The sequence below is a fragment of the Hermetia illucens genome, chromosome 2 (assembly GCF_905115235.1).
Source record: "Hermetia illucens chromosome 2, iHerIll2.2.curated.20191125, whole genome shotgun sequence".
Classification (NCBI taxonomy): Eukaryota; Metazoa; Arthropoda; class Insecta; order Diptera; family Stratiomyidae; genus Hermetia; species Hermetia illucens.
This window is the reverse complement of record NC_051850.1, coordinates 61,705,644-61,727,741: the sequence shown is the minus strand read 5'-3', so window position 1 is coordinate 61,727,741 and position 22,098 is coordinate 61,705,644. Positions and strand designations below refer to the sequence as shown.

At 38.4% G+C, this 22,098-nt stretch overlaps 1 protein-coding gene and 1 long non-coding RNA gene across 3 annotated transcripts in view; both read right to left on the bottom strand.

Annotated features, from left to right (window-relative positions):
• LOC119648976 (bifunctional 3'-phosphoadenosine 5'-phosphosulfate synthase) overlaps positions 1-22,098 on the bottom strand; it is a 59,492-nt gene that overhangs the window by 27,594 nt on the left and 9,800 nt on the right. Inside the window, exon 1 of one of the 2 annotated variants that reach the window (XM_038050898.1) lies at positions 1,430-1,587. The exons of the other annotated variant lie outside the window; for it this stretch is intronic. Coding sequence (XP_037906826.1) covers positions 1,430-1,471 — 42 coding nt within the window. The 5' untranslated portion in view covers positions 1,472-1,587. Of the gene's footprint in view, positions 1-1,429; positions 1,588-22,098 lie in introns of those variants that run through there. 2 annotated transcript variants of the gene reach the window in all.
• Positions 12,088-13,710, bottom strand: LOC119648977. The gene is made up of 3 exons (XR_005249074.1): positions 13,611-13,710; positions 13,210-13,362; positions 12,088-12,118 (listed from the first exon to the last, which is right to left on the bottom strand). It is a non-coding gene; the product is annotated as an uncharacterized LOC119648977 (long non-coding RNA).

Here is a 22,098-nt window from a genome sequence, read left to right as displayed (position 1 = left end):
AATATACTATTATTAACTTGATTTGAATAGATATCGGTATGGAGGATATTTCGGAGCTTAGGCACCATATAGTGGCAGCCTCTTGAATTTTTTCAGATATTTCGGTTGGGTAGTTTCTTCGACCCCCCGCACTCCCCACCTTTCCAACAAATGTCAAAACTATGGTAACACCGGCTTTGGGAAGTACTAATCGAGACCTTTCATTTAATACCCCATATGACTTTATTTGATTAAAAAAATCTACACGCCCCTTTTGTATGGGAACCCGCCTTGAATTCGATGTAGAATTATGTAACTAACGATATGCGTGAGCGTTCACAGTTCCCACCTTTCCACCAAATTTGATGTGAATCGTTATGACCGTCTCCGAGAAAAATGCGTGTGAAGGACAGACAGACAGACAGTAAACCGATTTTAATAAGGCTTTGTTTTACGCCAAACCTTAAAAACATGGTTTAAGCAGAACTCAGTCAGGGGAGATGCGTCTAATACGTGTCTGTCAACAGTTTGTTATATTTTCTCTAATAAATTGATCTGAGGAGAGATGATATAATTTGATACTTCGCAGCTCTGATTTAACTTGAACTTTTACTTATGGGATATATCAAATTTGAAGTGGAATTTAAAAATGCGGCTTCTCTGCCGCAGTTGAAAATCCTAGCCGTTCCGATCACCCATCACCAACCATCGTGGGAAATTTTGCTCGTCGTTCGAGAGTGTGATGTACGTTATGTACTTTAATGAATGTTTTATCGGCAGACTTCAACCTTTCGTTTATTATTGTTGATCAGATCTAAATTTCCTCTTAAGACAATTTGTATTATGTAGTTAGGTAATTATTATACGCACATATATAAAACTATTGTGTACAGATTCTTAAATATGAAGTTTACTAAACTCACTATTCACTTTCGTAGTACTTTCCATAGGAGCTCATGCGTTTTTATAATTATTATATATCCAGTGCTAGCAGCAATTTTCTGGATATAAATATAAAAGCAAAGAAAGCTAAAGAAAAGTCCACTCATTTCGAAAGAATTTTCATGAATTTCCCTTCGCTTTTCTCACGTATCATCATCAGCTACGTTGACTGAGTTGAGTGAAAAGACTTCATTTATAACTTTTACTTCACATTTACCTCCAAGCTTGTATGCCTGTGTTTCATTAGCCACTAAAATGGTAAGTCATCGTTGATTATTCGCAACGCCACATATCATTTTCACATTTTTTGTATGCAGTTTCACATTAAACACTTCCCAATTTTGGATATTGACAACTCAACACTTTCCCTCATTTCGTCGGTATTCTTGTACAAACATTCAAATACACGTATCATATCTTATCGGCTCATTTCTTAAACCAGACCAATTTGATTGATGATAAATGGGAATTAATAGAAGCCAGTGAAGAAAGTGAATGGTGCACTTACATTATTTATTGTTCCGTTACAAAAGCCGCCTCTGAGCACCATCGTAAATAAATAAAGTAACCAGACAAACCGAGAAGACTTACGAATGAGCGAAACCTTTCACCGAAAGCATCACAGAGCGACTGATGCCTCAAACACTCCACTCTCGTCTTTGTACCAGCGAAGCCTCAGTTCGACAGTGAAGAAGCTGAGCTACCAACATAACTGGTTAACACAAGCAACAAGAAAATTTTACTAGAATTCACGCTTTCATAGTCGGCTTGGTGAAAACAGCATATTCAGCAATAAATCGTAAGCTTTCGTCCCATACACAAAGTTATCTGCATAATATTTGGAACACTCAGAACATTCAACTATCACTTGGTATATCCACGCGACCAACTTTTTGACGCTATGGAAAACTGATATACCAAGTTCTAGTGACTACGCTCCATTCAACTTGGGGAGTTACAGAAATGCATATTCAGTCTGAACAATATGCGACGTGCCTGGAATTTTGTATTAATAAAATAGGCAACCAATTAAAAGCGATTTTAGTGGTTTCTATGTTAATTTATCGCAATCATAATTATGTGCTTTACCAAAGGCAGTATTCCTCAAATTGACAAGCTATCACTTGAAGTGTTAAATGAAATAAACTTTTAACTAATAGTTTCGATTCTACATACAACCATAATCAAACACTAAAAGCTATACATCAGCATCAGATTTTACGATTTCCGTGTGAAATAATTAAGGCACCATTGGGTTTTGTTTCATTTCATGTTCATGGACACTCTCAGGAATATAAGATGTACTGCAAACAGGCCTGACGAGAGAGGGGAGGAATACTGGCCCCGACGTAGAAGGTATGGGGATACAAGTGATACTGTAAGGCAGTGCAATAGGACCGCAAATTCAGGTCGTACGAAAGAGAGTAGGGTTTCCATAATATCCACAAGTTGTGAGCGACAAATGTTCAGAACTAACCGGAATAGAAAATTAAAATTAATAAAATTTGCCAGGACTTGCATTCCGCGACCACTTCCAAAGTGGACCCTACGATAAACAGGGGTACAGCTCCAATGCTCCTACGCTCCCCAAGTATTACTTTGACGAGTTCCAGAATATATTTTGGCAATCCGCCCCACAGCAACTACCACCATTTTGTTCTAGCAAGAGAAGAATCCCATAGGAAACATCCGGATCCAAGAATAGAGGCAAGCCGGTCAGCGAAACATGAATGGGTAATAAACAATCTTATGATCGGTCTATAGGGGGTTGTGATGAAGTCATTCAATAGCTATACGTTGGATCAAGTGGATTAATCTCTTACTAAAACACATTTTCTCCTATCTAGGGTCGAAAATCACAACCGATAACAGCTACGATGATGAAACCCGCGCACGGTTCTTGTCAGCTAACAGAGCCTATTTCAGCTTACAGAAACTGTACCGCTCGAAACGTCTCACCATAGGGTCAAAGCTCTTACTGTACAAGACAATGATCTTGCCAGTTCTATTGTATTCCTCGGAGACTTGGGTTCTTAGCAAGAAGAATTGCGAACCCTTGGCCGCGTTCGAGAGAAGAATCCTCCGAAGAATTTTTGGCTCCCTACATGAGAATGGACGATTCCGTAGCCTACATAACGACGAAATCTATGACCGATACCATGACCGTCCGGTTGTGAATAAAATCCGGCTCAATAGGTTACGGTGGGCGGTTCACTTAATCCGTATGGATAACGATAATAATAATAATAATAATAACGGAAATACGTGGAGAAGAAGGTGAACTATGAGCCATTGGCTCGTGAAATCAAAGAAATTTGGCGTCTCGAGCGGGTGGTTGTAGTTCCCATAATATTGTCAGCTACAGGTATTGTACCTAAATCCCTGACGGCTTCCCTTGATGTCCTGGGACTTTCGCACAGTCTGGTTCAAACCATGCAGAAGTACACCATTCTGCATACGTGCTCGATGTTGCGGGGGGTACTCGACGGATTCTCCCACTGACCTACCACCGGCCACCACCACCAGTGCCCCTTTAGTTTTTAAGTAGGTAGGATCGTCCGAGCCTAAATGCTTGGCACTTAGTGCTAGTATTAGGTAAAATCCGGCATCTGCCGAGATTGTGATAACTCGGAAATAATCATTTGCACAACAATCCATATTGGATCAGGGCCTTGAAGTGTGTTAGAGCACTTGATTCAAGACCGTAACGGTACACTACAGTACACTGGAGGAGGCAATGTGGTCAGCATTACGCTCGCCCGAAATTATTACCCTGGGTTGACTCAGGTACTCATTCACAGCTGAGTCGAATGGTATTCGACGTCAAATCACGATACCAATCTCACTGCCGCCAGCGAGATTTGAACCGCGACCTTCCGTACGACAGCCTTGTGTTCTAACCACTCAGCTATGAGGATGATCCCACCCGGAAAGTCTATAAGGACAATATCTATGGAAGGAAAAGAAGACGAGGCAGAACCTGCCTAAGATGGAGCGATGGCGTAGGTCAGGACGACAGACAGCTTTTAGGGATATCGAATTGGTGGACCTCGGCGCAAAACCGGGATATCTCGAGTTCCTTATTAAGGCAGGCCTAGACCTGATACCGGTTGTTGCGCCATTGATGATGATGAAAACACATTTAGAAATTATTCGCTCAGAAAGAAAGGAGTCGTGCCTGCCATAATTAACTTGCAATATAATAGTACAATCGGCAATAGTCTCGATAAAGACTAGGCGGACATCTTTGCTAAGTTTTGTGGAGCATGCATTAGGAGATTTTCCTTGCTTTATGGGAGTGCTAAAAGCTTATGTTTCTACGCAAAGAAAGTAAACCCGAAACCCGAGAAAAAGATGATTTTCTTCAGGTGCCGAGATTTTTCGGGAGCCTGGGCTAGGGATATACAATGGATCTAACTAAAGTTAAAGAGATAATAGAGAGGTCCGCATATTTTTCACACTGGGCCGCGTTTCTGCTTTATGACCCTGCTATGCTCTAAATAAAAGCACATCAACTGATTCCTTATCCTATTTGGTGTAAATCTTAGGTTCCCCGTTTCTGACTTATATTTCTTTCAAAATTAATTCCCCTATATGACAGTTCGATCCCAAACGTAGGGCAGTTTATAATTTGTTGCTTTTCTCTTCTTAGTAATTATGTAATGCAATTGTATATACTTGCGGATTTAAGGAGCAATCTTTAACTTTAAGTTAATCTAAAACCTTGAACTTTTCATAACTTGAGCCTATAATGAAATATCATAACAAAAAGTGCTAATTTGAAGCCTCTTTACTAGCACTTCCTCCCTTAAACACCATCCAATCATTTCCTAAAGGATTATTTCAAATAGTAATGGTTGTGCAGATCATATGATTCCCAAACTTTTCTTTGAGAGTTCCTTCTCTGTCGTATTCACTAAAAAAAAAACAAAATGGCAGATAACCACGGATCGTTTGGAATTACAGCCATAATAATTTTCATTGACAGGTCAGTTATGGAAGACACGTTAATCTCAAGAGTATTTTCGTAAAAAGGACGCGATTATAGAACTGATCCATCCCTTGGCAGAATGATGATCATATTCTGGGCGGAGATATAGACATTTTTTTGGCTGAAATTCGAATCTGTTCCCGCAATCAATCGGCGTTAGAAGCACTAAATATCAAATCAATGAGTGACCATCAATCTAAAGAAAAGGGGACAGATCTGCAATTCTTAAACTTAGACAGGAATACCATGAAAATGTTTTCTTCGCCAAGGAATTTGAACACTCTCTGTTCTGGGAAAATGTCCTAAGATCCTCAAAAACCTGGGAGTGCCAATATGAGGAAACCAGCTGAATAGACGTTTGAAGACATGATATATTTCGCTTAATATCTAAGAACTGAATGCTTGGAGCTGCATCTTCCTCCTCAATGAAACTTCTCCCGCGGATTAATATCAGCGGAATTGATAAGCACCTAAAAACTAACTAAAAATACAGCAGGCAGGCATGATTAAGGAGTAGTCAATAATTGCTCTAAGCAGAAATGTGTGGAAAGTACACAGGCGATGACGACTACAGTGCCTTCTCGAAAAGGCTGAAATTAAATGGTGCACGTTCGCAGATAAAAACATAACTCTCAAGGTTGCAGCTAGGGGACTCCACCCGACGGGTCTAAAGACGACATTGTAAGGAGAGAAGGCTTTAAAAACCCAGATGCAGTGAATACACTGAAAAAAAGTCAAAGGAGAAGAGAGAAACTATAATCAACAAGCGAGGACTCCCACTGTTAATGCTTACATTAGACAAAGAAAATTACAACTTGAAAGCAATCCTTAACGTGAAGATAAAAATAAGGTCAAATCGTACAAAAAAAGCCATGTTTTTGTGATTTTTTTTCTAACGACACAGTTAAAATTTATTTACTCAACCAATGGTACATTAAAGTATGACATTCGAAGAATGTTTCATCAAATTTTTACAAAGAAATATTAAAAAATACGGCAATGGCAGCAATTGTTCGGACGTGTCTCGAAAATCAAACTCGACAGCGTTACCTCGTAAATGATGTACAGAAATAGTGTTTAAAATTTCAAAAGGATCGGTACAGTAGTTTTGGAGTTATCAGGGGCACCGACTTTGAAAACGTGAGTTGTGGGAAAAACGCTTTAAAGTTTTAATCACAAAAAAATCTAGTTAAAACGTTTATAAGCGAATTTTATCGACATACCTCACACTGAGTCATCAATGCCAGGTCCATAGAGGATGTTGCTATCATCGATGATGTCTAATGCATCTTTTTGCTCCTGCCTACGAAGAATCCTGCCTTTTTTGGTATGTCGTTCAGCTTCCTGCTCTGCTCGGCTTATGCGTATGGAGTCAGTGGATCGCGCCCAGTCATGAGCGCTTGATCCACAACTGATTTCCATGTCTTGCATGAAGGTGAGTAAAGCAAACGAACCTTCATTGAAGACACTGGCTGCCACATAAGCTGCAATTTCAACGACGACAGAGGTTCCACTCAAGTGCTTCGGTGAGATTTTCCAAATAAGTTGGTTCAAACTCTCATTGTTGTTCTGCGTGAAGCCTCCGACACATCGTTCCAGGAGGACATCTTTGCTCAGATCTTCGTAGATAGGCTTGATTGCATCCAAAACATCCTTGGGAAGAGCACAATACGTGTGTTTGAACGAATCCAAAGCATTAGCAGCTGCAGCTTTTTGCCATTCGCACCAGGAGTCCGCGCCGCTCGGGCATTTTTCGTGCTGTGGATTCTCGTCCGTCGAACTGTAGTGAAAGAACGTTGCCCAGATAGCGTTCTTCATATTTTCTACGGAATCAGAGTGACGTCTGATAGCCAATCCGTAGTATACCGTCAATTTATCGACAATTTTGGCCGTAAGCTTCCCTTTACCAGACAGACTCTTTCTTTTGATTTTCTTTCCAGCCTTAGTTTCGGTATCTACAACGGTCTTTTTGACTATTTCACGTAGACGAGTGCCCATTCTTTTTTGAACATGCCCTACACATTCTTTTTTTACTATTGAAAAATCATCACCATAAGGTTTAGAATTCACTAACCCGGAGTAAGCTTGGGAGTCACCGTCGCCGATATAGTTGCGATATCGTACACCATTATTTACCGAGCGTTGAAACATTGTTTTTATCGCTTCGACCTCCATATTTCCAGATGCACCAGTATGATTTGCCTGACAGTTTCCAGTATCTACATGAGCTTCATGCCATTCTTCGTATTCGGCAGAGTTCAATTTGTGTTCCCAAATTTTACATTCGTGGCAGTATGAACTTTTGACGAGAATGTCAACCACTTTATCAGTAAAGTAACCGATTAGCGAGGTGACGCCGAATAAAGATGAGTAGCCTCTTTTTTTCCATGTTCCGTCGCCTGATACACTGAGTTCGTCGGCATCTTCAGTTTTTTTTTCTTCGGCTGTTGCTGCTCTTTCTTCTTTTGTAGCAGATGAAAAAAACCGATTCGCTACTTCTCTTATAGTCGAGCACATTTTCGTCACGTAATTATTGTAAGTCGGTCTTGATAAAAATGAACTAGACAAATCCATCAAGCCGCAGAACTTATCACAGCCAACTAATCCAAGGCCTAATATCCTCATCACGAAGACAAACCGATAATTCACTTCGTAAATACCAGAGTTTATTCGAGCACTAGACGGAACGTTTGTAATTTGTTTACAACTTTCGCACGACACTTTGATGTGAAATTTACTTTTCCATCACACTTCACACACTTCACTAGCGTAGCAATTGTTGCAAAGACCAATAAAAAATCAATTGCCCTATAATGTCGTTCAAGATCCTCCCTAATTTGATCTTCAACGGTCATTTTTATTTTTTTAGCTGACGCGCTTCTTGTCGTAATGTCTTCGCTTTTCCGTTTGTGGGGAGGTAAAATTTTTTTGGGTCGATATAATCTCGAACCAGTTGATTGTCTATCAGATCTTCCAATTTTTTTGGGCATTTTTGTAATAATTTAGCAACAAAAATGAATGAAAACGGAGGTGAAATTATGCGAAAATAAGAACACGTGGATACGTCTACTCGATAGGATATTTTCTGCTAACTGTACACCACACTGACAAAGTATACAGATCAGGTATAAACCCGTTTGTCCTTGCCTTGAAATTTCGATAGATGGAACTGGGAGGTAAGGTACTACATTAATAGAGAGTGAAACATCTGCCGGGTAAGAATAGCGCGCTCGGGTCGGGGCGTTGGGGTTGGTTCGGGTATAGGTACAAAAATCTGGCAGGTATAAAAATACTCATAACTTCGTCAATTTTGCTCCAATTGACTTGAAAATTTAACACAATATTCTTCAGATATTACGGATTGAATTTCGAAAATAAAAAAAATTAAATACCTAAAAAATTAGATGGTGCCTGTGTATGATAGCTAGGCTTTAAAATACTCCCCATTCCGATAACTGCTCAAATAAAATTAATAATAGTATATTACTATATCTTGTCACCTTGCTGGTCACCCTCCCCTTCAACTATGAAATGTTGCAATAATATAGGTCATAATATGGAAAACTATACCGAAAAGTTTGGCAGAAAACCTATTATTATTATTAACAATGCTATAATATTTCCTGTTTTGCGGAAAACCACTGCACCATAAGAGATAAAATTACCACACAAATTAACAATCTGACGTATTTAATGCACATGCGTTAGGAGCGATGCAAGAATTATAACCATCATGCACCCAAATAATTTTATATAAATGAACTTTCTATTGATCTTTATATTAATATTGTTTTGTGTGAAACAAAATCTTATTAAAATCGGTTTAATGTTTGTCTGTCTGTCGGTCTGCCACTCCCGTTTTACTCGGAAACGGCTGACCCTAGCTTGGTGAGAATATATGGTCTATGACAACGAGTGTCATCATTTCGCGTTGGGATTAAGGGGGCTGGTCTTATGGAGTATCAAATAAAATGGTACTCTTTCTTCTGATATTGGATGAAACATAGGAGAGGGAGGCAATACAACTATTTTTTAACAAGGTTATAGACAGGCAATATTTTTTATTCAACGTGAATTTATTGTATGGCGTGGCATGTATGACGCGTGTATGGACTCACATCAACGCGGACGCATTTCAGTTTTCCTTTTTTGGTTTTTTTTAGTTATTGCAAATGCATATGTATGTATATGTTAATAAAATTTATGGGTAGTGTCCCATCCAGGTGGATATACCATATGCATATGCATTAGAACCAGCAGTATTCAATCTAAGTACTGCTTAGAGTAATGGGGGAATATTCAGATGCCGGCGATCAATTTAGATGGATATATGTGTATATACATATGTTCGCATTGTGTGTGTGTGTGTGGATGGTGGGGGAGAAGCTACAGCTTCTGAGCACTCAGGCCGTGTTGGCCCATTGTACTCGCCACGCCCGTCCAACGGAATATTCCGGATTCATTAACGTATCGCAGGATTTCCGTTAGTGGATGTGATGCTACCCGTCGCAATTGGAGAACAACGGCACCAAAGATCTGATGCCTGATGCATCCATAGGCGGGACATTCACATAGGAAATGCTCCGTGGATTCCGCTTCCTCATTACAGGAGGGACACGTATCATCTTGAGTAATTCCTATTCTGAACATATGCATAGCTAGTGAATTATGGGCTGTCAAAATGCCCACAATACACCTCCTGCTTTTCGACAGAATAAACTTTGCGGTACACATGTTCGGTTCTGGCAGGAAAAGTTTGGTGTGTCGAACAGCATTTAGGCTCTGCCACCTGTCATTATGGGAAGCTTGTTCCCAGTTTTTGAAAACAGACTTAGCCAATGCTACTGATACTCCAAATGCTGGCTCCGGTCCCGGCATGGGGGAGATTGACCCCTCTTTCGCTAAAGTATCAGAGATTTCATTTCCCTCTATGCCAGGTACCCAGAGTAGTTCCACCGCATTGAATCTAGAGATAGAGTTCAAACGGTTTCTGCATGCCTGAATTATGTTCGAGGTGATCAAAGGACTCAATGCCCTCAACGCAGTTTGGCTGTCACTGCAGATTGCGATGCGCCTGCCCTTCAACCGCTCGTCAATCACTCAGTTTGCCACCCTTAGGATCGCATAAACTTCGGCTTGAAAAACCGTTGCATATTGTCCCAAAGGAAAGGCCCACTTCTCGGTTTTATTCAAGAGGTAGACTCCGGCTCCAGAACTCTCTTCTGTTTTTGGGCCATCGGTGTAGAAGGCTTCCGTATATCCCGTCACGCATTCCTCTGGGTCTTCCCAGTCCTCTCTACGCTTCAGGGTAACTTCATATCTTCTACCAAACAGATGTATGGGGACACGAGAATCGGAAGGCATTGTAAGAACTGACTTCAGTCCTCCCAGTAGCTCTTCCAAAGCTTTGTGCCTCCACATCCGTTGTTTCCCCATAGATCTAATCGAATTAGTTTATGAGCTGCTCTGATAGCAGTGCTTTGAATAAAAATATACAGGAGCTGCAAATTGAGTAGTGCATTCAGAGCTGCGCCGGATGTCGTGCTTATGGCACCAGTGATACCCAGACATACAGTTCTTTGCAATGCGGCTAGTTTACGGTGAAAACCTTTTTGTCTCACCTTAACCCATCACACTACGGATGCATATACGAACATCGGCCTAATGAAGACAACGTATATCCACATTACCGCATGAGGCCTGAGTCCCCATGTCGAGGCAAAGGTCTGTCTGCACAGCTCATAAGCTGTGAGAGGTCGTTTCATCTTTACTTCTACATGTTTGTTCCAAAGAAGTTTTTTATCTAGATTGACTCCCAGATATTTCACTTCTTCGGAGAGTTGAAGGGTAGTACCCCTCATCTGCAGAAGGCAAAGTCCATCCAGTTTTCTCCTTTTTGTGAGTAGAACTATTGTGGTTTTATTTGGATTAACTGACAGACCATGTCTGAGGCACCAGCTGTCCATCAAATCAACGGCACGTTGTATATTCCTACACACCATTCCAAGATTCAGATTAACAGCAAGCACAGCTACATCATCAACATAAACTTGAGCGTGTATTGGCAAATTTTGCAGTTCGCATTGTAGTGCGTCGATCAACATACTCCACAGAAGTGGCGAAAGCACACCTTCTTGGGGGCAGCCCTTCGTTGCTTCTGCAGTCAGGTAGCGATCGACACCCACCTCAGCGCACAGAAATCTCTGCGTTAGCATAACATAGCATGAATCCACTTAATAAAAGCATCATCAACACCATGCGCTCTAGCGGCATCACAAAGTTTTTGAAAAGACGCACAGTCAAAAGCCCTTCAATGTCCATGAACACCCCCATCGCGTACTCACCATTCGTACGTATTAGTATGCGGTATAAGGCAATGTTTGCTTGTTTAGGATGAACATCATATTTATTTCTTCAATATGGTATATCTAAAAGTTTGGAGATATGTATATGAAGGAATAAATAGCCTATTTCGAAGGAAGTACCCTCATAATTTGATCGGCTTTCAGCACTTACTGGACAATCCGCCTTGCTTTCCACAGAACACATAACAACTCGAGCAACTATGAAAGAATCCAAGCAAGTCCTGAATGCTTGTTTTTTGGCCTTTTTGAAGAATTACCTAAATAAGGAGTTTTACTATGAAAATAATTATGGTAACCACTTAAATTTTTCAATAAAGTTCAAGTTGGTTTGCGAAATTGAATTACTCTTGTGGATTGGTCAATGCGCTATTAAAATTTAGATGAATATGCGGAACATTCTTCCACGTCGAACCATCTTTAATTTGCTTCAATTCAACAGCTCGAAGATGCAAAGATAAAGTTACAATAAAACAATAGGGCAAATTAATTGCGGATCTATGATTTAATGAAGTAATGTGTTATTGTAAAATTTCGAAATTCTTTCAAAAATATGGCATATATTATTACTTATTTCTTTCACATCATTCTTCGATGTTGGGGAAATCACTGATTTAATTCTATATTTCAAACTTAGTATTTCAAAGAGATGCAGTCGTACTTTTTCGCATAATCGTACGTACTTCATTGTTAGAGCGTCCGTTTACCCATTTTCATCAACATTGTCATCTCGGCTAATGTCCCTCCTTTCTTGCTTGCACGGCATCTAGCACTTTATTACCAGGCAACCCAATATCGTCAGATATTTTTTGCCATGAATTATTTGTTAATGCTATTTATGCAGCTGAAAAAGTGAAGCTGCTTGAGCTCATTCGAAAAAACTACATTAGTTAATAATAACGAAAATGTGTTGTTTTCTTCAAGCTAACAGATTTGGAAGAGAAGCACACCCTCTGCAAAACTGCTAATTTTTTCAACATTTTTAAGGGTTGGAATAATTGCGATCCTATGGGAAGTAAAGCTTGAAATATCGAAATTATAAACTGCAAAGCTTTTTCGACTAAAACAATCATGGGATAATTGGATGATATGAAAACACCTTCAATATGAAAAACTACATACATTCTACTCTAAGCAAAATACACACAACATGGTCGATACTTGGAGTGCCCAGTTTGCCGATCCTTGATAGCTTTTTATCTATGTTATGTTGCCTATGCTAAGTTAGCAAAAGCATGCGAACTTTGATAACGCTGGGTGTTTAAAATGTTAATAAAGATAACATTTTAAACACCCAACTTCCGGTCTCTCTGATGATGACATTATCTATGAAAAGTCTGAGTCCATATAAAATTATCAAAGGACTGTGACTACTACCTCTTTGTTTCATTTCAGAGTCGACGTTTATGATATAATACATTTTGCAAATGTAATATTGCATTATCGGTATGGTGTAGATTAAAATTGCAAAAGGAATCTTAAAAATACTTTTCTCGGACATATATACACATGTAAAAAGTACATTATCGCGACTGGGGACTGCAATATTTACGAGGAGAGCAAGATAAATCCGCTGGAAACAACGGAAAATAAAAAAAGTGTAGGAGGAGCAATTAGAAAAGGTTATATAAACTAGGAATTAATATTGATCATTTTGTATTCCCATGAATTCGATAGAAGACAGTGATAAATTTCTGCGTACTTTCGTGTTTTACAGGCATCTACGGGGAAGAAAACTGATTTTTCACAATGATTAACAGTTCCAAATTATGAATTATATTTCTTCAGAGGTGAGCTTGATGTGGGAAGTTTCTTATCAAATAAATCATATTGACTAGCAAGAAGTGGCTTCAATAATTTAGACGGGCTTGTCAATACAGCAAGCAGAGCTTTTAAGATTATTGCTGAAACGTTGAAAAATCTAGTTATCTATACCTTATCTGATTCCTTGTTCTCTTTGCTGGTTTTAGTCTAACTTTGAGCCGGCTTTGGGTATGTTATTTTTTTGCTTTTAGAAACTATTTGTTAGTAATGTCATCCCTTGGCAATGAATGTCGGCCGCTGATTGGTGATGTAAAGCACTTCCACCTAAAATTAACGATATTCCAGATCCAGATTTCTAATTTTTTTCTTATTTCCGGATCAAATTTACATCGAATCTTCGATTTTATAAATTCATTGTCTAAGAATTCAAAAGAATTATTGGTTTTCCTACTATGAAAAATGTACTTATGTGAGTTTCAAAGTAGATCGAATAGACGCCCCGCAAAGCATTCAAAGAATATGCTATCGGTATTTCGACATGATGTCAACTGATACGGCCAAAAATGACTTACGTCGAAAGCACGCCCGATCAACTTATAATTCATGTGGGAAATGTAACTCTGATTGCAGCCATGATGGACGAAAAAGTTTTCACACGGATATTTTGACCCCCTGCAATGGAGAGAAATTATCCATATTTTTACGAGAACTAGTATCCACATTAAATTCGGCACGGGAGAAAGCATTAAACGCAATGAACAACGTCCCAATCAACAAAGGCAACGAAATCAAAGAGGCATTACAACGAAGGAGTTATTTCGATAACATCCAAAGATTTTACATCATACATACCGATTGGACAAGGAGTTACTTTAACAAGTCTTACACCTTTCATATAATATATAGTACCAGTTGGGATGAAAAGTTCGTAAGCTACCATACATATGGTGCTACTGGTATTAAATCTATATGATTTTTAATTAACCCTAACTTTTAAAAGACACGCGTGCAAATTTGACAACTGTCGGACTATTAGTTTGTGGGATAGCTTCATTCATTTGTTTGGCTCCAACTTCATTTTGGCGTGTCGGATAGGAGAAAACAACTCAATTTTGTTTCCAGCTGGACTCCACGTGCATTTCACTTCGTTTTTCAAACTTTGGGTTACACACCTTTCCTTTGGAAGCAGGGATAGGAAATTGAGGCACATTTTCCTATCCCATTCCTTCATTAGCATATCTAGAGAACTTGTCATTTCTTGTGTTCATCTTGTACGTGATTACCTTCCAGAAGTCTCTGCGGGTCTTTGTGTTAAAAGGTATTGCTATTGAGGAATGAATTCCTCAGCCTCTGTGTGAAATGACAATCTCTTCGTTCATTCCTTATTAGAATCGACTCGACGTCTGTCTGTCTGTTACACCCGATTTATTCGGAAAATTGGTGAAAGCATGTGGTCTCTTGTTGTGTCCCATGTTGTTCCCTTTACATACAGTAAGTAGCGTCATTTTCTGTTAAGTTTAAGGGGGGCTCATGTGAATGGAGGATGCATATTTTTTTCCACACAATCCATGTGGGCCATGTGGGATATCAATGAAATGGCTCAATAAGTACTTCTCGAAACTAGTCCCACATATAGGGTGAAGCGTAGAAGAGTTTTGGTTCAAAATATGGCCCCCAAAAAGTGCGACAGGTATCGTTCTTAGAAAAATCTCAAAAAAATCACGGTGGTGTATCTAACCGAAATCTAGGCCTCAAAATACATCCCATTCTATCTGCACAAATAAAGTTCATAATAGTGTATTAGCATATTTTAGAAATTTAGCCGGAAACCCTCCCCCCTTAAGCCCATGCTAGAATTATTTGGCACTTGCGTTAGTAATAACATAAGACATAACTTTGAGAAGTGTGAAGAAAATCCAACTATTATTAACAAAGTTATGGAAGGTGAAACTTTTACATTTTGTGTGAATTTCGTGCATTCTAAAACGTGTGTGACGTCATCATAACATATCAATTCGTCAAAACTACAACAAAAAGAGCTCACGTGAATGAGAGGTCGTAGGAAAACATTTCATTTTAGTTTTTTAATCATTTATATATCAATATCAATTACTCCAGACATATACATGTATATATTTATATGGTATGTATATGTAAATGAAGCTTTGGGGTAGTGCCTAATTCAGATAGATATATTTGTACATTAAACCAGCGTACTTCATATGTACATATGTATGCTTTTGTGCACGAAGTAAATCCGAAGTCTGTGTGCGATAAATTTATATACGTGCATATATAAGCATAGTATTCGGTAATAGACAATGTTTGTTTGTTTAAGGTGAGCATAATATCTACCTTTGTAATATGTATGTATTTCTTGTAGTTTGAAAAAACATATGACGAAATATTTTGGATTTTTATTAATATACGAGTACGAATGGAAAAATGTGCGTAGAAACTTTCTCGCATAAGATGAACACAAAACCTTTATACCTGAAGGGTCAGCTGCCGATATTCCGACTTGTTATTAACTATTTCCATTTCCTTTCTGCTAACTTCATCTTTCTGTTTGACCCATTACCCGTTTTCAAAATCTTAAAGATCAGATCACCTCTTCTTCCACTCTCTGGAAAAGATCTCAAATTCCCCGCATTTCCGTATAAGCGGAAATAATCAGTACTTAATTTCGAAGTACAAATATCATCCTTGGATTGGATTTCATATTGAAAATAGGACTTGGGTGACGTATTGCAGACCACGAGCTCCCTAAGGAACATCTTAGATGATGATATTTACCATAGAAAAAAGGACGACGAACTCCCTTCCGGACAACAGGTTGGCAGTTGAACTGTAGTTTATTTATTTTCAAACGCGACTTTAACCTGCTTCGAAATACTCTTTGCTGATACTGAGGAAATTATATAAACGTTCAGCTCAGTATTCGAAGCACCTTTTAAATTCACTTTACGTCATCGACATCGGCAAAACACTTTTCTTTTAAGTCCTTTTTTCTTTTTAGGGAACAGGAGGAGATCCGAGGGAACTAAATATGGTGAGTAGGATCAGTAGGTAAAGCAAATAGTCTTCGTTGGGGCAGGAAACTGGCGAACACCGAGAGACATGTTCACAGGAACGATGTCATGATGTAAGAACCATTCGCCTGAATCCACATTGCCGGATGTTTTGTGCTAGTTTTTTGCTCACCCCAAATCGTTAAATGAGATTCTGCTTCGGAGGGGTAAATTCTGCAAACATATCGAAACAAGTCGGAATTCCGGACGCTCGCGCTTCGGGTATAAAGGTTTTATGTTCATCTTTTGTAAGAAACTTCAATGCACATTTTTCTATTCGTATATAGCTACAAATCCATACCGGGTACTTCTGGGATGGACATAAGGGGGTTGGCGGGTTAATTTCTAAAATGTGGAAATATACTGTCATTAACTTTATTTGTGCAGATATAGCAACCGTATGTATTTTGAAGCCTAGATTTCGTAGAGATGCACTATTTTTCTCAGATTTTCCGATTGGATAGGTTCTGAGAACGAGACCTGTTACAGTTTTTGATGGTCATATTTTGAGCCCTCACTCCCCTATGTTTCACCTGATATCAAATATTGAACCAGTTTCGAAAAGTACTAATTGAACCCTTTCATTTGATACCACACATGGCTACATTTTATGAAAAAAAAATTTCACCCCCCCTTCTTCACATGTAGCCTTCCCTTAAACTTAAAACAAAGTGTCGCCATTTGCTGCATGTAAAGGGAACAACAGATCACATGCTCTTACCAATTTTCGTGACAATCGGTCTAGCCGTTTCCGGAACAATTTGCTGTGACAGACAGACCGACAGACGGACAGACAAACATCGACTCGATTCGAATAAGGTTTTGTGTGTTTACACAAAACCTTAAGGGGGTCATACCGGGTGAAGGTCGTTTTTTTCGCCTTTTTTAGAAATTTTTTGTGAAGAACTGGATAAAGATACAAATACGAATTTTTCACCATATATTTATTAATATCTTGAGCATGCGTAATAATATTTCCAGCACGGTAGTATAGTTCATTATTGAAATACAGAACAATTTATACACCCATCTCCAAAAAAAGGTGTTTTTCTGGTGCCACGCTAAATGGCGCTGCGATCGTCTTAGAGAAAAAATAAACGGCATTTTAACGTACAGACTTAACTACAGTCCTCAAACTAGGATTATTAAAAACTAAATTTTTGGTACTGCGTTAAACTTTTTTTTGTGAATTTTGGTGTTTTTTTACGGCTTTTTCCATGAATAAAAAAAACTACTGAATGAATCGCAATTATCCTAGTTTGCGGACCGTAGAAATATGTTCTGAATAAGTCGTGAAAATTTCAAAGAATTTCGTTGGATAGATTTTGGGCTAGGGTGGCAGCAGATTTTCAATATGCAGTTTCGAGAAAAACTCATTTAAAAAAAAAATGTGATTTTTAGCCACAAAATCTTAACTGATCATTAGTCTGCTATATCTAATCCATAAACCTTAGGTTTCTTCAAGAGACACATGTACAGCCTTGGTTTCAATTCTTGTCCTTTTAGCGAAGTCACTCGAACCTCCTTCGGACGGATAAATACGCGCTTTATAACGCGAGCGACATAAATCTGGCTTGTGTCATATTACGTGTTTAACACTGTAATTTCCGAACGACTCCGAATATCAAAAAATCACTATATCTAAATACAATTGATAACAAAAAAAAAATTCGATTCCGCGGAACCGACACACGGGATGACCCCCTTAAAGACTAATCAACATTATCTTCACACTTGCGTTCATCTAAAGAGTGTTTTTGAAGAAATGAACAAAGTATCTTCTATTGACTGCAAACGAAGCCCCAGCAACCTAACTGACTTGTGATGAGTATTGAAAAAAAATTTATGGTATGTACACTAATTTTCACAGTAATAAAAAACTAGAAAAACGTCTCGTTGAAACAAACTGAACATTTAGAGAAAATCCTACGTAATGTTCCCGACTGTTACACTATCCTTGGGGACGAACATGCATTGCTAATAGTACGGTGAACGGAAAAACACATGGTGGAAATTACAGCCAAAAATTAGTATTTTTCTTTTACAGGGCAGATAGGGGAGGGGAGAATAGAGAAAATTAACTATGTATGATATCCAATTTAAAAAGTTCACCTGTTGAGAATTTCCACTACAATTTTGATGTTGTAAGCAAAATGTTTTGATTTCATGATAGCAATAGTTCGTATTGTTGCCCAGCGATGACCGATAGCTGGTTAAATAAACATTACTTTTCATATTTCCTCAACTTTCTGCAACCAATTATAGCCGATAAATACGATTTAAGAGTTTACACTTCTAGGATATATTCACTTTTTTCATTATTTATATTCTCAATATCCACATAACATTTTAAACAAGGCGGAAGCGCTACAAACTGAATCACGTAATGCTTTCTAAAACAAAATGACAATAAAGGTTATTGAAATATCCAAATCATTTGAATGAATTCTATTGTATACACCTAATTACAATAGATAATTTGAGATAACAGTTTATTCTAGATATGCCTGTTGGCAAACCATTTGTTTATCTATGTTAATTAGATGATAGTGCAATGCTTACTACTACGCAGATGTTCTGAAATTACTATATTTGAAATTTTCATAAACAGTCTTATTGTGCCCGTAAATTCATAATCATCATTTGTATCTTATTTTATCTTATTTTAGAGCCACCTATACTTTACGAAGCTTTGGCGCTTGAAAGTATCAAAGATTTATGAATAAACGTGCTATTTCGGTGTCGAAATCTCCACTCTAGCTCCCCAAAATGTGTGCTAACTTAGTCCGAATTCATATTTGCCAAAGTCCAAGTACATTACAATAAGATACCTCAGGAACTTTCGAAAAAAAATCTACTGCAATTCATCATGGTCATTAGAGAGCATTATTCAGAGATATGCTTTTCATCTAAGTTCTGATGGTGTTCCGAGGCAGAAACTAGTTTTGGCCAGTATCTAACTGTAATATATTTACCTGGAAGAACGGAGCATTGAACTCTCAAGTTTAATTACTGGCAAAAAAGCCAGAAGTATATTTATGGACAAGATCGCGAAAAATTTAGCCTCTCAATCAATAACCCAACGTAAGAGAAGATATTGAAAGTGCAGGCTGAAAGCACTTACATTATCGGTACCATGAGAAATGTAAGAATGTGGAATAGAATGAAAAATAAACAAAGATGAGAATATCGAACCAAGTTTTTTTCCATGAAAACACATTTTTTTTATATTAGTCTGTCTTGAAAAATGTCGGTTGTTTACAATTTTAATTTTTTTTTTTTGAATGTGTAAAATATACAAAACATTTCCTAAATATTTTTCGAGTTTTCTAAATTAATATGGAGCAACATTTTCCACTATATTTTCTCCGAAGCATATCTTTCTTAGATAAATTTCGCAATATTTTTAATAAAATGCGTGGTTGCGGCGTCAGCGTAGCGTTCTCGACCTCGTGCTTCGCGCTCGATTCCCAGGTACGGGCATGGGTGTTTGTCAAAAAGGAATAGGATAATTCAATGGGCCTACTAAAAGCATAGGTGCTGGAGTTGTGCATCCCCCCCCCCCCATTTAAATAAATTTGAATGTATTTTGAGATTTGAATTTCATTTTTGATAAATCACGAATTGAGCTATCAACACATGCAAACGGGGAGGTACATTTTTTTCATCGAATATAGTCATGTGGGGTATCAAATGAAAGGTTTCGATTAGTACTTTTCAGTCTCAGTTCTGATATTTAATATGGGGGTGCGGTAGCATAACTTCCTTTTTTCAAAACTCAATAAAAACTATTGTATGCATCGGAAAATATTTATTTATTTTTTTTAATGTAGGTACATGTCTAAAGTTTTTATTTACATTGTTTTGAAGATCAAATCTGTTAGGTGACGTCCCCCATTCTCCATATATTGCGTAAACCGATTTCTGGCGTTTGTCATGACTCTTGTTAGCATAGCAGGTGTTATGTTGGCAATTTCTTCTTGGATGTTGGTCTTCAAATCTTGTAGGCTTCGTGGACGGTTCACATAAACACGGGATTTCAAAAAACCCCATAGAAAAAAATCACAAGGGGACAGATCGGGAGAGCGTGCCGGCCATTCCAAATCGCCTCTAATTGAGATAAGGCGCTCTGGAAAATGTTCCCTCAAAACAGCCATCGATGCTCTAGAAGTGTGTGCTGTTGCACCGTCTTGTTGGAACCAAGTGTCCCCCAAATCCAAATTTTCTAGCCGTGGGAAAAAAAAAATTCTGTAGCATGTTTACATACCGGTCCGAATTCACTGTCACTGTAACTTCATTTTCCTCAAAAAACCAGGGACCAATAATTCCAGCTGAGGAAATTGCACACCACACTGTGACTTTGGGTGAATGCAAAGGCTTTTGATGCAATTCTCGAGGGTTGGTGTCAGCCCAGTAGCGCATGTTTTGTTTGTTAACCGACCCACATAAATGAAAATGGGCTTCATCGCTAAAAAAAAACAATAGCACACTCGGGAACGACATCAAGAAGAAGCTCGCACGCGTTCATCCGAGAATTGAAGTCACGTTCTGAAAGTTCCTGCACTATCGCCATCTTATAGGGAAGAAAATGAAGATCACCACGAAGAATTCTTCTCACAGAACGATCGGATAGTCCAAGGGCAGATGCGTGTTTGCGCGCAGAACGCCGTGGCGATCGCAACATTGACGCTCTCACTGCTACAATGTTCTCAGGTGATCTAATGGGCCGAGGGACTCCAGTTCTTCCTTTTGTCGCACTTGCAGTTTGTCTGAATGTATTGACCCATGTAACAATTGATTTGCGGTCTGGGACGGGAGCCAACGGGGCTAAATTAAAGCGATTCCGAAATGCACGCTGTGTTGCAATAACCGAACATCCGGTTGAAAAGTAAACCCCAACGGCAAAGGCACGCTCCTCACTATTCCAACGCATGATGGCGACTGAACCGTGTCGGGACAAAACTTTACAGTATCCCCTCTTGAACGAGACCACTAGCGCTCCGCTATGACATCAACTAACTGAGTGGCGCGCATTTTAAAAAACGAAGTTATGCTGCCGCACCCTGTACAAATGAGTAGGTTGCCTAGGCTCCAAAATACTTTCCATACCGACCGATCTATGTCTCTAATAATAATATAATTTTTAGTAATTGACTATAAAAGCCTACTTAAGTTCATTATTAGAATCACGAATTTCTGCAGTAATATAGGCTGTAATGTAAAGCATGATCCTACTATAATTGATTCTAACACTTTGAATGCCAGTAGCACGCGAAAGTGAATATTCAGACATAATAAACGCATTACATTTCGTACTAGGTACTAATGGGACAAATGTCCACTCAAATGTTTTTATATAAGAAATACACCAAACCCTTTCATACGCTTCCAGCTTTTGATTTCCCGACTTGGTTCAAGTTGTATAATTAATAAATCCACGCAATACAGATCAACGAAAATATTGATTGGTCCATTCGGAATTCAATTTGAAAAATTGCACCATTTTTTATTGAAGCAGAGTTTTGATTTGTTACTATGAATAGCATTTCACGCATGTTGAGGTGATCAGAACAAACTTTTCTTGTAATAGATAGAAGGAATATGACTTTTCTCAGAGCAAGCAGCTACTTTTCCCGGTATTTACTCCTAATTGCTTTTTTACAATTATGGTTTGCCACGCTTTTAATAGGTTGATAAGAGGAAAAGATCGTTAATATGATTCGTCGATTTTCAGTACAGTTTGCCTTATTAATTGAAGAATATGATTGGAAATAATTTCGTTATTGATCACATCAATTTTAGTGTTTCACAATTAATAGAACACAGTTAATGGAGAGTCAGCCTCTCGATCTCGTTTTTCTATTAAATGATATAGCTAATAAAATTAAAGCAGTCTCTTTTAAAAACAAGTCGGAATACCGGAAGCTCGCGCTTCGGGTATAAAGGTTTTGTGTTCATCTTATGTAAGAAATTTCAATGCACATTTTTC